This window comes from Anas platyrhynchos, chromosome 11, assembly GCF_047663525.1.
Source record: "Anas platyrhynchos isolate ZD024472 breed Pekin duck chromosome 11, IASCAAS_PekinDuck_T2T, whole genome shotgun sequence".
Classification (NCBI taxonomy): domain Eukaryota; kingdom Metazoa; phylum Chordata; class Aves; order Anseriformes; family Anatidae; genus Anas; species Anas platyrhynchos.
The window spans coordinates 11,304,168-11,320,632 of record NC_092597.1 but is presented as its reverse complement, the minus strand read 5'-3'; the positions used below and the strand labels follow the sequence as shown (position 1 = coordinate 11,320,632).

The following is a 16,465-nucleotide window of genomic DNA, read 5'->3' as shown; positions in this document are numbered from 1 at the left end:
TACAATAGCAGCTGCTGGGACAGATATGTGCAAACTGAACAATTCAAAGCAATATCACATTTCTGGCTAAGATTTTTTTTCCCTATGCTGGGTTTCCCACAGTGGATTATTTTGAATTCAACTTCACTGCCTGATCTGTTTACTGGTTAGGATGTTTATTTTTCATGGAGAAAAGAAAAACAATACATGTTTTATGAGAGCGGCATGAGAACAAAGTATGGAAAACCAAAGGAAAATCCTAAAATGAACTCTTCTTGCCTAGGGAAGAGAACATGGCTGCTGTATCCTAGTATTCCACTCATGTGGAGAAGCTTTGTTTTTGTGAAATGTTACACATGCTCCAAGTTGCTGCAGATAGCTGTATAGCCCCTTCTTTGTCTTACCGTGGCAGGCAGTTGCCATCAGTCGTGCAGTGCACAGCATGGCCCCAAGCCCGCAGACACATTGGCTGGGAGTCAGCTGCCTAATCACAGCCACCTACGTTATAATGCTCTCACGTTTTGTCCCCAGTCTGTTCCTGCCTCTCCAAAAAAAGGCACAGATTTCATGCACAGGCTGTGTTATACACTAGCCTGGTGCAGATCTTGTGGATACACAGGTTATCTAAAACAGCTACAGGCACCTATGTTTAGACTCCCTTGGCCCCTTAAAGCAGTAGGACTGCTGAGGCAACTGAAATCAGGGCATTTCTATTTTAGTGTCTTCCAGGGAGGAAGTCTTCCCACCTTCTTAGTTATCTGTAACCTGCTGGCTTTGTGTGGAGAGATACTCTTAACCATAAATAACAGCATGGAATAAAATGACGGAGAAGAGCTCCTGAACACACTCACTTGTATGGTTCACAGCAACAAAGCCCTAAGGGCATTTGGCCATCACGACTGGCCACCAGCAGACCTCAGAAGTTGAGCTCTTTGGGCAGAGAGACATGCAAGAGAGCAGACATGCAGTGAGTGGTTTCTGTACAGCAACTGAGCAGCCACCAGCTGGACAGAGGTGAGCTGTTTGTCACCATGACATGCTTGTAACCACCGGCTGCTTCCAGGCCAAGGGCCAACGCACTATCTAGAACACAGCAGCACGAGGGGAAGGAAGTTTCTGCATCTCTGGAGGAGCACAGCTTGCTTGCTGATACACACAGCTGTGAGCAGAACCCTAGAACCCTACTGCTTGCTCCATCACATGCTTGATTCAACACCTAGAGATGTAGAGAGTCTGTTTGATCTGGATGTGGAAAACAGTATCCATAAATGCCGTGGACCCTTTTCAGGTATCCGAGTGATATCAAGTAGGCAACAAACCCTCTGTGTAAACCCTTAGGTGCTCCATTGTCCTGGCATCTTCGTCTATAGAAGTCCCTCACTCCCATGTGCACAGAATGGCCACCTGAAGCTTTGAGGATCCTACTCTGCTAAGCAACTGTTTAACACTCAGACACTGTGACACCAAGCTTTTGTGGATGCTGGCTACAGTCACCCCACTATGCTTCCATCACCTCATCTGGAGAGAAATGAATTCATTTTTTTTTTCCCAAAAAGTGTATAAAACTGTCTCTGTTGGCCACCCTGGCATTGCTCAACTCCCATGTTTCCCAAGGGGCCTAATCTCAGCAAAGAAAAAAAGGGCAGGAGATGACTGCAAGGCTTTTGGCCAGCAAAATCATTCCAAATCCTTGTGTGCCTACATTTGAAGAGCTTTAAAATCCAGGAGGACTCACAAAATGCAATTTGGCCTTTGCAAAGTTTCAAGAATGAACCATAAAACTAACTCTGGATCAATTCTGTTCATACAAATTTACCCACGCACCAGTAACTCTAATGTAACTCCATGAAATGTAATCAAGTGGTGAAGGTTCCACACTGAAATTACTAAAGAAAGGAACTTCTTTCTTGCCAGACTGTAAACAGAGCTTGGGGGAACAGTTTAAATCCTGGAAGAGGAAAGTTCCCAGTTACGCTGAGCAGCTCATATCTCAAGAGTCTGTTTTTAATCATAACCTCTACAACCCAGTTTCACAGCTCGTGCTTTACTGCATGGACAGCAGTTGCCAACTGGATGGAAATGTAAGTTGGTATTTTCCAATTGGTGGTAAAGCTTTCTGAAGGATATTTGCTGGAGCGGCACAACAGCTTAGCATGATCCTTCCTCGAAATGAGACATAGACATCACTGCTTCCATTAAGTGCACTCACAGGCTCTAGACAGTGTGAGTGAGGTTCATACCAATTCTTTGCTGAGTCCTCACAGAGTGTACCCGAGGGCTACTTTAGATACAGGCAGAAAAGGTAGTTGCCAATTTTCTGGAAAGGCAAAAGGGTCCTGAACCTACCAGCCTGGACTCTGGTACTTGCCCCCTCTTGCTTGTACCAGCCTCCACCGTCCACCTTCTCACCCACCCCAGAGTCAGGAGTTGGAAGCAAAGCACCCACCCTACAGTGCTGGCAGCCTCCTGCTGATGCAGAGATACAGCATGAGCCAGCATGCTCTACAACACAGAGCTCTTTTCTTCTCAGCCTTGATGTGGCAATACACAGTTTTGTCCACATCACTGAGACGCTTTGAGCTAGTTCTGCCTGGCACTTTTTGTGGAGTCCCTTTGGTATAGCTGATTGCACAAGCAGGTCCAGATACTCCATAAATGGAATTTATGTGGGCAAAAATTACAATTTTTATCTTAAAATAAGATAAAAAATAAAGATAGATCACTGTTCCCCCCCCCCGTATGGTTTCATTCTCATCAGTGGGCAGCATGACCTAAATCCAAACCAAAGTGAACTCATTTCAGTTGATGCTTCAGTGCAAGCTGACACGCAGTATATTTAATTGGTACCAACTGAAACAAGATTGTGAAAATGGGGCTTGGCTTAAGGTTAGAGTGTGGAAGGAAAAGATCCCTCTCTTCAACTGCACTATGTGAATCTGAACAATCTTGAACTTGAATCATCTTGAATGCTGATCCTGGATGAAGAAGGTGTGACCTGTCAGAGAGCAGAGGAGACAGAAAACATCCTGTTTCTCTCCTGTTGTGCTGCTGTAGCTCACTGTGTGATACATAGAACAGGTGGCTATTTTCTCCACAGCAGTTTAAGAATCATGTCAAGGGGATTCTTCTGCAGAGCTACAAAGAGACAAAGTAATTTTTTGCCACAGATGTCCAAAGACGATCAAGAGTTGGACCTATTTTACTGCTATGAATACTGAGTACAGCCCAGTGAACAGGACATACACTCTGCTAACTCTGAACCTCTTCAAAATCTGCTATGATTGGGTAATGCAAAGCTGATAAATGATTTTGCAAAGCCAAAAATTGGTCAGATAAGATTGGAGACTGCACAGAACGAAGTAGTGCTCCTAGCATGTATGTCTAGATATCTCACACACTGAAGAACAAGAAAGTTCTTGGTTCATCATAGGAATGTCTGTTCAGAGTGAATCTAACATTTGATAGTGCTGTGGCTGGAACTTTGCGCCAGAATAAGTACATTAAATTCGGTGTTTCATTACTGAGCTATGGCCCTGCTTTGTGAATTTACTCAGTTCAACAAAAGAAATACTGAATTGACAAAATTGAGAGCTGTAATACTGAGAATGGGAGTGAAGCCATCAGAAGTTTTCCCCATCATAGGTGAGAAGGTAGGAGAAAAGCAGCTTTGCCCAGCATTACCTTTTTTGTGACCAAAATAAGTAAAGTCTACCAGATTCTTCTGGCTCTCTAACTATGTCTGAGATGCTTGGGTGTGATGACAGTAAGTATTAGTCATGATCACAAATGTTATTTGTCCTTTAGATACAGCTGGGTTTTGTATTTGGTTAATGAGTGTTTCCACCCAGAAAGCGAACCAATGATGATTCAAAAAGAAAAATGGTTGCTCTACTCGGTCATTCTTTACAGATGCAGCTGGAAAGAGGGCAATGAGCTCTCCTTGTCTGGTTCCACTGAATCACAGCCCCAGCAATCACAGGAATTGTTCCTCAGTGACTCTCCAAAGGAGGCAGGTCAGAAAAAAAGAAGAGGCAGAGTTTCCAGTTTGAGAAAGCAGCTTGCAGCTCTGCAAAAGGCCTTACAAAAGTCTAGCCAGCAGCAGTGAAACTCCACACTGACTTCAACAGAGGTTAAAAAGCGTTTCAATCCTTATCAAAGCACTTCTGGGTTTTCTATTAAAAACACCTCAAAACAGCTCTGAGTTATGCCCAATAAGTTTAATAATAGATGAAACCATAGCAAATGACAACTACAGAATACAAAGCAGACACAAAAAAAATGATGGCATAAAAATGAGAAGGAGTAGTGTCTGTGATGAAAAATAAAGTGAAATACACTTAACAGGATATGGATTCATATATAACACACACGGTCACATACAACACCGCATTAGTAACAGCACACATGGATACTCATTACACTGGGGCTTTTCACAGTTCTCCACTTCATCCCAGATGACAAGTAAATGGATTTTTTTACTCTCTTACATAAATTCTCGTGCACACAACATCATCAGCACCGAAGGTCTGGAAAAGAAATAGAAATCAATCAGAAGAGACAGAATCAGCAAACGCTTAACACCATTTTTAATGTTACTTTTACTATAGTAGCTAGTCCTACAGCAGAAATGCAATTTCCTATGCCTTTTGACAGATGAGAGCAAAGAAAGGAGTCATTTTGGAAGAGGAATGCACTGTAGGTGACCTTCTTTCCCAGGCACCATGAATTTTGTCAGAATGATAAATGACCCAGAAATTCCCTTTTTCTATAGTTCCATGGCATGCATTTATAAATAAACATGAGAAAAGAAAGACAATTTGGAATGTAGTGCTGTTATATTTAGACACATTTGCAACACTTTGAACTGGAAATGGTGGGGGTGGAATTCAGATCAGAAGGCATGTTCAAAACACCTTCTCTAGTATTTGCAGGTATAAATCAGAGTAGTTCAAATGAAGTCAGTAGAGCAATGTTGAAGAGTTGGTGAATATGTATGTATGATCTGTGAACATAATGCTGCAAGATGTTGACACAACCTACCAAGATATTGAAACCTTTGCTCCCAAGCTGTAATGTGGACAGTGTCAATCACAGCCTTCTTTCAGGATATGTCGACCTTAACCAGTGAATTAGTTAACTACAGAAAGAGTCTGAAATGAGGTCACATAATAGAAAAAATGTAGTGGAGATCAAACTCATTTCATGTTAGGAAAAAATTATGATATCTCTTAAATATTTGATCACTACACATCTGAGAGTCACTGACTTAATACAATGTCCCATTACCATCCCATTTCTCATGCCAGATTCAGTATCTCAGGGTGCCTTGATTTTCCAGGTACCTAGAGTTGGTCTTATATCATGTTATACTGACTCAGATAGGGTTTCACATGTATCTGAAACTTGAGTTGTTTTTGGTGTTGTTGGTTCATTTTTGTTTGCTTGCTTGCTTGCTTTCAAATCACCTCCTAGTCCTGTAAGTAAAAGGCAATTCAATGACAGCAATATTGCAGTAGAGATTATCAGGGCTTTTAGGCATGAGAGAGATTGTGGCAGCTGCCTGAGAAAGCTACCTAAACCCAAAGTGTTTGTATGTGATTTCAAGTCTGGCAGGCTAAAATTGAAGTAAACAATTAAACATAAAGGAAATATGTGTGCAAGAATGAGGAAATACTGACTACATGCACAGTAGATGTCCAGCTACACTGACATGGACAGTTTCAAGCTCACTACTAATGAGCTGTGAGGTGGGGTGCTTGGCTGTAATAACTGCCAAGGTCTCACTGAAAATATAATTAAGACCTACCCCGGTGTGTTAGGAAAATTCAGCTGGACTTTATTTGTTTTAACGCTTCCTACGCTTGCTTTGGCCAACACCACTTTGAAGGGATTTGGCTTTAAAACCACCTCTGGCATGTGTTTTGTTCACTTTACTGAAGAAAAAGGCCTGTTAAAATTTTGGATGGTAAGATTTTTAACTTAAACATGAAAATGTCTGAGAAGGAATATTCAAGGATGCGGCTAGTTTCCTACTGCCCGCAGCACCAGCTGCAAACACCCCCACTACGGTTTCCTTCAGCATTTCCAAAATTATACACAAATGTGAAATTGCTTCAGCAGGATCACTGCCAGAGAAAGGAAGTCAGAATCAAGACCATGTAGGGCTTGAGGTTGTCTGTATAGACTAGAAGGTCACTGACAGTGATAGTCTTTCTGTGGTACATTCAAATTCTGCTAAGCCAACTGAAGTTTTGGTCGCTGCTGCTCTTACTTCCATGCTGAAGCACATAAAGAAATGGCTGTGACCGTTGTTGTTATGTACATGGTTTAAATGTGGACTTAGGTAAAAGGTGTTTCCCTACCTTACTGTAACTTACTAGTAGTGTTGATAAAACTCCACTACACGTTACTAAACCAAGCAAAGAGGAGCACGTTCAAACGTGCTGCTTTCCTTTTCTTGTGGTTAATCACAGAAGCATCTACTGTACAGCTGGGCCCAAGCTCAGGGGAAGATCCAAATCAAAAGGCTGTTACTCTTATATCCTTCACACTTAAATCCTTGTATTCAGGGGTAGGATGGAGCAGTTTAATATCTAGGGTTCTAATTCTAGACTGGCAAAAAGTGCTAGTACCTGTCAGAACAAGCAGACTTTAGGGGTTCCCATGACTCAGGGAGTAGAACTTTTTAATAAAGAGAGAGAACAATCCTGGCTACTTGGTGGTGAAGTTGCAAATCAAAAGAGTGCAACACTACCAAGCTGAATTCAAATCTAACAAGAAGATGCAGGATTTTCAAACACCACACTCCCACCAGCTTGCAAAGGACCCACTCATTTACAAATTGCTACAAGATCAGACTTCTATCTGAATCTAAAATAGGGTTTTTAATGTGCAATGACTGCCAATTACGGAAGAGTTTTCTTCATTTAGCTTGACATAATCTGTAGCTAAGAGTCCAAATGCACACTGCAAAGAAAGCCCTGCACAAGGGGATAATCCAACAAACTGCCATCTCTCAGTTCCCTCAAGATCTGATGACGACTGATATCGTCACATATAAAATGAGAATTACAGGGCAGTAGTATATAATTGTATGAGTAAATTGCTTTTATAAGGCCTTCTTTATAAACATTTGCTAAGGAGCCTTTGTGATAAGTGGAACAGTATAATCAGGAAAACTGTCACTGAAACAATCACTGGCTAAGATCACTTCTGCCACCATATGCAAAAATCATGTTATCTGTTCATGACTGACCAACTTGCAGAGCCAACTCTCAAAAGGAAGACATAAGACATCAGCAAATAAAAGGAAAAGAAAAAATACTACTTAAATGAGTAGTATCTTTCCATCCTCAGAAAAGGCTTTGCATGGATCCACGTGCAGACCTCCATATGTACACGTGCATACTATAAAGCAGACATTACTTTACACTGTCCCACACTGACTTCCATATGAGGTGACCCTCCTTTTGTTAACTGGTTGAATTTAACATCACTTAAATACACTGATTTAATGGGTGGCATCCCTGCCCATGGTAGGGGAGTGGAAACTACATGATCTTTAAGGTCCCTTCCAATCCAAACCATTCTATGATTCTATGATCACTCTTCAAGAACTATAGAAAAGTTAAATGCTTAGGTAGTTTATCATTGTTCTGTACAAGGTTTAGGCACGTCACAAATCTCAGCATTTAGCTGCAAAATATCTTTCCCAATCCTCATTGACTTTTCTTACCTGCTATGTTTAATTTTAGAAGCCAGCAATATAATTTAAAAAATGTTCACTCACTCATCTAAGTTCCACAGTTCACCAGTTTTAATCAACTATGCCATGATTTTTCTGGGAAGGGAAAGGAGGATATAAACCATGCCTGAACCCCTCTGCCCCCTTAATGTTCTGATCTTTGACCCTTGCTATAATTGATTCTGAGAACCCCTGTGTGATACATCAACTGTGCAAAATGTGGTCTGAGGCTGTTTTTAAAGCCTTCAGTAACCATCCACTTTAAAATATTTGTTTTATAGATTAAACTTCTACAGAGGCATGAGCAGCTATGAAAGCAGCAAGGCAGATAAAGTCAGAATATATAGATGTTTCTCATTTGAATAGCAAACTTTCGGAAGCAGTATCCTTTAACTTTGTAAGAGCAGACCTTTTGTTCTTCTGACTTACCCAAGTGATTGATAGCTCATTAATTTCCTTGACAAAAACACACAGCAAGAGCAAAAACTCTACAGACTATAAAAGCAAAGTTAAGGGATGGAAAAGCATGTTACAACAGCCTAAATACCAGGTCTTAATTTTTAGACAAGTAAATGAAAAACGTACTTTTGTATTAGATTCCAATTTTGATTGCCCAAGCTCTAATCCAAGTGGCTTCAGAGTGGAATTGTAGACAAGGATATGCTGACTCAAAAATAGAGTCAAGACAAGCAGATGTGGACTTTGATGGGGATCTATCCTTTCCACCCTCCTTTGTTTACATATTCCATGTAATCTTTTTCATCTAGATTATTCAGTCCTTCTGAAAATCAGAAATGCTGAAATCTCAGCAAGAGCATCACACAAAATTATAATTAACAGCACTGATTAAAGTAGATGCAATGATCTAGCACATTTGCAGCACCTTTTTTTATAAAGCAGAGCTCGATCCTGAATCCCTCACTTAGCTGAAAGGTCTCTTTTCTAATGGGACTTCAGACATACATCTGCCATACTGTGAGCCAAATATTACTTATGCTACTAGAAAGTGGAATCTCACTCTCCATGCTGCAAGGAACTAAGAACTAAAGGCAAACTTAACTAGCACCTGAAGGTAAAGAAAACCTTCCCTAACTAAATAGTTTGTTCCCAGCATCTGTATACCAGAGGAACAGAGGTGCCATGAAAGAACATCATATTGCTCCAAGGGTGTATCTTTGAAGAACACAAGGAATTTCTTCTGCTAGGATGCAATAAGGATTGATAATTATATAGTAATAAAGTTTTTATTTTAGCTCTGTGGTAGTCATGAAAATTCAACACTGATTTTTTTTTTTTTAATATGGATTAAAAAATGCATTTTATTTAACATGCTGTGTTGGAAAGAAAAATATATCCTTCCACTAGGGAAATGTCATAATTTAATGGACCCCCTAAGCAACGTGGCACATTAGATCAAAAATTATGTGGCAAACCTCCAAGGTTTATACAGACACTATTAGCAGAGTAAAACTCATTCCTCACCCCCTGCCTGTTGCCCCAAGCCTATTTCCCATTAATGCCTCAGTCTAACACAGTTTAGATTCCTTCTTGCAACTTTTTGCACATGGTATATGAGTTTTATTGATTTCCTCTACAAATGCATGTAATAGCTAGGAAGGAGACAGGACTTCTTGAAAGATTTATTTGGCTGGAGAAGCAAGAGCAGAGTGTGAGAAGTATCAGCCTTACAGAGTTCCTGAACTGCTACATCACAGGGTCTGCTCCATAAAGGACATTTTCCCAGCTGCAGACATCTAGAAGTTCATAGGAATGTGGTTTCTTCTGCTTAGGGAGCTTTAGGGAGCTTTGCCAGAATAGAAATGTGGAAATTTTACCAAAGTATCTCAGGAAAAGTGAAGGACCAGAAAGTATTTCTTAGGTAAGTAAGAAGGTTTGAAAAGTGTGAAGATGGGAACCATTAAACGTTTGAACTGATATGGGCAGCAAAACTGCATGAGAGTTTCAGGTCCTAAAGAACCCTCAACAAGCTAGGATGATGGAAGGAGAAAAGGGGGGAAGACAAAGACAATACATCTTCTCACCATGATCTTAGTTTGGAAGAAGTAAGACATAAATGAGGGGTTGCAGACTCAGACACAAGGCAGATTTCCAAGCAAGACATAAAATAATAAAATAAAATTCCAAGCTGAACATTTCTTCACCAGAGTGATGAAAAATCCAAACACAGTTGAGACACGAGATCAAAAGGGATTCCCCAGTCTTCCCACTAAGGGCTCCCTACTCCTACTTTGCTCCCTGTCATGGTCAAGGGATGCACCTCAGCCAAACCCTTTGGGTAGTTTAGCTTTTAAAGCCCAAAGAACAGACTGCAGGGAATATTCTGGGGTTCTACAATTAGAAGCTACAGACAATAAATGTAGTATCCCCTAATCCTTTCTGTCTTCCACTAAAGAGAAGGTCTCCCAAAAGGATTAATTTTGTCCATCTTAAGTTCTCCAAATGGACCCTCACACTTACCACCATTACTCTCAGAAAAACCTCATTACCGAGCTCCAGGGTGACAGAGGATTTTGAACATGTTGACCCATGCATTTAAAAGATTTGGACATTCAATCTCATCAAATGTCTCATCAAGGAGCTTGAAACTTTGTCTTGAGAACCTAGCAATGCCCTACTATTTAATAAAATAAAATAGGCCATTATGCTTCAGAAAAGAAAAATGGAATCACAGAATCATATTAAATAGTGAAAAACAGGAAGAATGATCTCAATCACTTGGAAACATATACTATGTTTTTATAATGGCCACAGTAAAATCCTATTTAGCAACCAATGAACATGGTCCTAACTTGCAGAAAAGGGGAAGATGATTGGTCTGGGGAATAAGAAACTAGGAAAAACACTTGGGATCATGATCAGCTAAGCAAGAGTTTCCAGGAAAAAAAAAAAAAAGTATTTGCATATAAATCAGAAGAATTTCAGCTAAGACTGGGGAGATGGAGTCACTACTGCATCAGATGCTAGTGTGGTTGCTGGCAAAACAGCACGTGCAGTTCTACTCTTCACAGTTTAGAAAGTGAATTGATAAACTGTAGGGGCTGGAAGAATGATTCAAAGAAAGTTTGTTTTACATTGAAGGGATCAAGGTCTTCTAGTGATTTAGCCTAACAAAAATAAGGTTTTTCTAGGAGGTGGCTTCATTGGTGATAAGAAAATTATTTGCAATAACGAACATTAGGAATAATATTTAGCTTCTAATGAGCACGATATGTAACAGCAGGAAGTTGAATCTAGACATGTACAGATTAGAAGTAATGTGTATATTTTAGTGGCAAGGCAATTAACCAGTAAAACAACTTATCAGAAGTTATGTTTGTGTTCCTATAACTTGAAATATTTTAATAAGAAGGAGGTTTTTCTAACTTATATCCTAATTTGAAAAACAATTCATTCAGAAAAGCTCAACAGGCTCTATTATGCAAGAAAAAAGGCTGGAGGCTTTATAATCTTTGAATTGCTCTTGTTTCTTAACCAACGTCATTCCCCTTCGCCATCTGGATAAGTTCATGTTGCTGATTGCAGGAGACAGTAGTATTATAACTGGCTTTCCTGCTTTGCTTGGAAACAATTCACTTAGTTTAACAGCTACCTCACTAGTTTGTTGTTTAGGTGATAAACTACAAAAATTAATTGTTAGAAGGCTGAAAAAATGATAGCTGAGAATACATTTTGTTCATTCCACTATATATGAAGATGAAGCAGAGATCAAAGTACTTTGTCTCCTAAACTTTTTGGATAGTATAAAGAATTTCAGTGGTTGAGTTGGAAAAAAAAAAAAAAAAAAAAAAGATCCAGAATTACAGTAGTAATTCAAAGGAAACCACTCTGATTTCATTAACAGCATACACCTCCTCCTAAGGGGTGGGTGAACAGTTCCAAGATGTCTGGAATAACATTAACACCTTAAAAGCTTTTTATTTATACTTGGTTAGGTTTGGGTCTTGTTTTTGTTTTAGATGCAATCTTTAAAACAGAGCTCCAACTGCTTTAGAGAAGCATTTGTGAGGTTTTTTTTTTGTTTGTTTTGTTTTTTTTTTTTTTTTAAAGTGCAGGGTTTTCATTAGTTGGATAGTTCAAAATAAAAATTTCCTGCTTTGATGTCTTACGTGTCACTCCAGCAGCTTGCCTTCTGTGACCAAACTGATGAGGCACAGGAGTTCAACCTACTGATTTACCCAGAATTAACTTGTAAGAACACATGCAATAAAATGATTCTGAACTCTAGCTGAACTGTGCTACTTGCAACCCAGAGAAACTGTTGTCTATATCCAGTTCTGGATACTGTTTCATTAAAGTCAATTGATGACTGAGGAAATATTCAGTAAAGAGAACTCAGCTCTAACAGAAATAAGTGCAATATAAATACAGAAACTGCATATGATTTATGGCACAAATGGAGAGGCAGTTGCAGAGGTGCTGCTCAGAATGCTCAAAGTAACCCTGCTGCCACATGTAAAGTTACACAGGAGTGGGGGGATGTTGGCTGACAGCAAACATGCAAATGGATGGATTTCTGACAAGCTCATGAGGGCAATTTTGAACTGCATTCAGAGATGATCAAGGAATTGGGGAGGGTGGCAAAGAAAGGGAGTAACTGTGTGTTCTTCATAAACAAAATGAGATTAGAGCATACTAACAACATGCCACATCGCTCCTATACACCATGTGACTTTGTTTAAGAAGCAACACATTAAACGCATGCCTTCTGGAGAAGAAGGTTCTTCAGAAATGAGGTCAAACACTTTGATCTCACTTTCACCAGAGAAAATCTGCAATAAATCAAGCAAATTCTTTGGCGTTATTGTGGAGCAGAAGTGGCCCACTTGTGATTATTTTACCAGTAAAAGTATGATGAAAGCTATAACAATAAAATGCAAGTGAGAAACTGCATATATTTTCATTCATTCTTTAAAAAATCAAAAAGAAAGGAAAGATTGATGTGTGAACTATACTACAGAGAATTTTGAAAATAGCAGTTTTCCAGACAGATTTGGGTAAGGAAAAATACTACATCATGCTACACAGTAATGAAAGCTGTTAATATGGTGCATGCATTGGGTGGGTTCAAGGTTCTTACCAAAATCAGCTCATCATTAGCTAATTCTCGAGTCCAGTATGTTTTAGGACCATCTCCCTCAATAAGAGTTTGTTTGCAATAGATCTTGTTTTCATTCTCCCAAGTGGCCAAACTCTGCGGGTAAGAAAACCATTAGGAATAACATTAATTATATTCTCTAGCAGCATGAGGCAGAGAGACAGCAATGAGCAGTAGTGAGAATAATTGCTGCAGTAAAGGAGCAACACATAGATAAAGGCAAAGGGAAAAAGGCATCAGTGGAAAGTGGTGAAATCAAAATTAAGGTGTAAGTGGGCTTCCTGGAAGTAAGTATATATTAATAGCAAAGTAATTGTAGATGTATCTTTTCAGTGTAGATCAGCATTTGTTTCTAAATTAAAAGCCATTTTCATAAAATGCCTAATAGTGAAAAATATTTTAAAAATGTGATGTAGTGTTCACATTCCCAAACACGTGTTTGATGTGACATGTTATTTATCACTACTGCGTCCCCTTAGTGTAAAAGCATCAAGAATCGTATGTATCATTTTATGGTCATAAATAATGCAGTATCTGCCTCTTATAACCTTTCATGCTATATGGCACTCTGCCAAGTTAACAGTATGTTAAGCACATATTGTGCTAACAACCCAGAATAAATCACAATTAAATTAAAGAAACTTTGTTAGGATTCTATTGTTTGCAATATTTCTTTTTTAAGGCTGTGGGTCTGGAGATTGAAATTCCCTCAGGCATTTTTCAAAGCATTTGAATAATGACTATGAAACTACAGAAAAATAATTTAAGAAAACATAGGATTTTGTTTAGCTTTCACAAATAGGCAAGCCATGACTTTCTGTTGCTTTTCATTCTAGCATTGAACTATTATTCTATGGTGCAATGGAACAGCTGTGCAGAAGGATGCCCTATAATGAATGTGCAAGTAATTGCTTTACAACTAGCACATGGGAGACATTCATTAGTCTGTGATTATATACAAATACTGTGTGCACACATATGTATGCATAAATCCAAGTTAACACATCCCAGACTTTGCAAGGGGAAATTAATTAAATAAATAAAAGCCCTTTCCTTTGATTTAGAATTAGCTGTTCACTTTATAAATACTTTTTTCAAAACAGTACTTTTTTTTTAGGCCGACAAGCCATCTCAAGCAGCAGTTATAGAAGCTATGCCTTTCAGTGCAACTGCGTAGGACTCTTCTTTGTCTGTCTGAACAATGGATTAAGTTAGTTGGCAGAACAAAACCCTCCACTCCATAAAGTGTATCACAATCTATCACCAGTTCACAATTTTGCCAGGTATTGCAAATTATATTCTGAAGTATTATTTTATTATCTCTCAGTTTCTGCACTGTGGCCACATCTTGATTATATATACACAACCGTACAACTCATTCCTGAGACTGGACTGTAAACAATTTCACAACACATGGAAAAAATTTACTACTTCAGAAAACACATTTCTTTCAGATTTTTCCAACTTTCAAAGCTTACAGCCGTAATTATTGTTTTTCCATCTGCAGCAATAAATCCTTCTCCAGAAAGCGGGTCACATTTATTGTGTGCACATTATGCACTAAGACACTAAAATACTACTTTTGCTGAACAAGATAAACTACCAAAGCCAGCAACATTTCCTGAACAAACTGTTAAATATACGATAACTCATCCTAGAGATGAAATGGATGTTCTAAATCTTCACCATCTCCCAAGATCTGCCTCCCTTTTTCGTAAGTTTAAAGTCATAGCAATTGCACTGAAGATAGCATGTTTATGCTGAATTTTTAATTGTTCAAATGGTCTCAGAAGCTGGCCCAAAAATCAACAGAGATTACAGCTTGGCAAGAAGATTATTTCAATATCACAAGATATTTTAAAACCCATACTCTTTATCTGGGACTACATTCTGGTACTCTATATAAATATAAATGTCAGTGAGAGCAAAGCAGTTGGGCAAAGGACTACAAACGCATGTCTTTGTTAACTTTTTTCAAAGACAGCTATGATTTTCTCCAGTACTCCTGATCCCATGTATCTACACCAGCAAGAAGCTGGTGTCAGATGCTGCTGACTGACAGCACCACTATTATATCCCCTCCACAGCCACAAAAGTGGTTACAAAGGGCAGAGGAGCAGGGGCTCACACACTCAGAATCAAACCCAAAACACTCCAGTGAACGCCCTCTGATGCACTTCTGCACAAGGAGATGGTGTAATTATGTCTGTTATAACTCTGGCTGAAAGTCTGTCTTACACTGTTAAACATTTATCTGATCAGCAAACTGAAGACATGCACTCGAGAGATGATTCCAGCCCAAAACTACCAATAGTCTGTGGTCCTGCTTGTGAAGATGTCCGATTGATTTTAGTACAAAAGTTATGTCAGGCTTGTGCACTAAATCCTGACTCTTGAAGTCTCTCTCATTCCACCATTCCCTGTGTTCCCATCATGGAGGGAGACGCAGGAGATCCTCCACTGCAGCTGAGGTGTCCAAGGCAGAGGGAGGCAAAGAGAACTGTACAAAACCCTGCCAGCCAAGGAACCGAGCTGTGCCTTCAGGACCTGCAACACTCTGTTGCCTTCAGATTTCAGTTTTACCCTGTCCTGCATGAGGGAGAATGCTGGAAGAGGGAAAAAGGGTGCTGCGACCACCATGAACCCCCCCAGAGTGTTTCCCAGGATGAAGTGGGTGGACGGCAGCGATGGCACTGTTTGGAGATGCTGGCACCAGGAGTGTTTGTCCTATCTAAGAAGAGATTGGTAACGCTGTGGGATGGGCACAGCATCCCTCATGGCTAGGGCAGCAGTTGTGTGTCTGTAAGCGTGCACACAGACACCCCACGCGCACACACACGCGCGCTCTCCTCCTACCCTGCACTTTCGGCCATCCACCGTCTCCTCCTCGAAGCTCTCTCCGATTTTGAAGTTGATCTCGGTGGTGCGGACAGTGGTGGAAGTTTTAATGTAGAACTGGTCCCCGTCCTGGCGGATCTCCACGTGGGGCTTGGAGGCGGCAGCCACCGCCACCTTCCTGAGCATGGCGTTGACACCTGGGCGGAGAGGAGAGGAAGCAGAGCCTGAATTCAGCCGCCAGCTCGCCCAGCACCGGGCACCGGAGCGCGGCTGCCCCTTGCCCCCCGTCCCGTCCCGTCCCGTCCCCCCGGCTCACCCAGCGCCTTGAGGAGCTCGTCGAAATTCTCGCTGCTCCTCATCTTCCAAGTGCCGGCGAAGTTGGGCATGGCTGGGCGGGCGCTGCGGACGGCGGCGGGGTCGCGGCGCTGCTGCTCGGGCTGCGGCTCGGGCACCTTGTGAGCGGGGCGGGCCGCGGCGGCGGCAGCACAACGGGGCACACGCCCCCGGCCCCCGGCCCGGCCCCCGCCAGGGGCAGCCCCCCCGGCCCGGCCCGGCCCCGCAGCCCCCGGCCAGCGCCACCCCCTGCCCTGCCGGGGGGCTCCCCGGGAAGGGGGGGGGGGGATCGGTCGGCCCGCGGCTGGGGGCGCCGGAGGGGGGCCGAGGTGGGGCTGCCCGGCTGGAAGGCACCCCCGGGTCGTTACCGAGGCCCCAGGGGAAGCCCCCCGAGGTGTGTTCCCTGCCTGCTGCAGCCCCCAGCGGTGTGCTACGGGGGGAGCGCCTCGCCCGGT

General features: G+C 41.3%; 1 protein-coding gene across 1 annotated transcript; it reads right to left on the bottom strand.

Annotated features, from left to right (window-relative positions):
• Positions 1–4,177: 4,177 nt before the first annotated feature.
• On the bottom strand, positions 4,178–16,226 carry CRABP1 (cellular retinoic acid binding protein 1). Its single transcript, XM_027466465.2, has 4 exons — positions 15,994–16,226; positions 15,696–15,874; positions 12,822–12,935; positions 4,178–4,505 (listed from the first exon to the last, which is right to left on the bottom strand). Exons 1-4 carry the CDS (start codon positions 16,061–16,063, stop codon positions 4,455–4,457), a joined length of 414 nt encoding a protein of 137 aa, XP_027322266.1. The 5' UTR covers positions 16,064–16,226; the 3' UTR covers positions 4,178–4,454.
• Between the last annotated feature and the right edge of the window lie 239 nt (positions 16,227–16,465).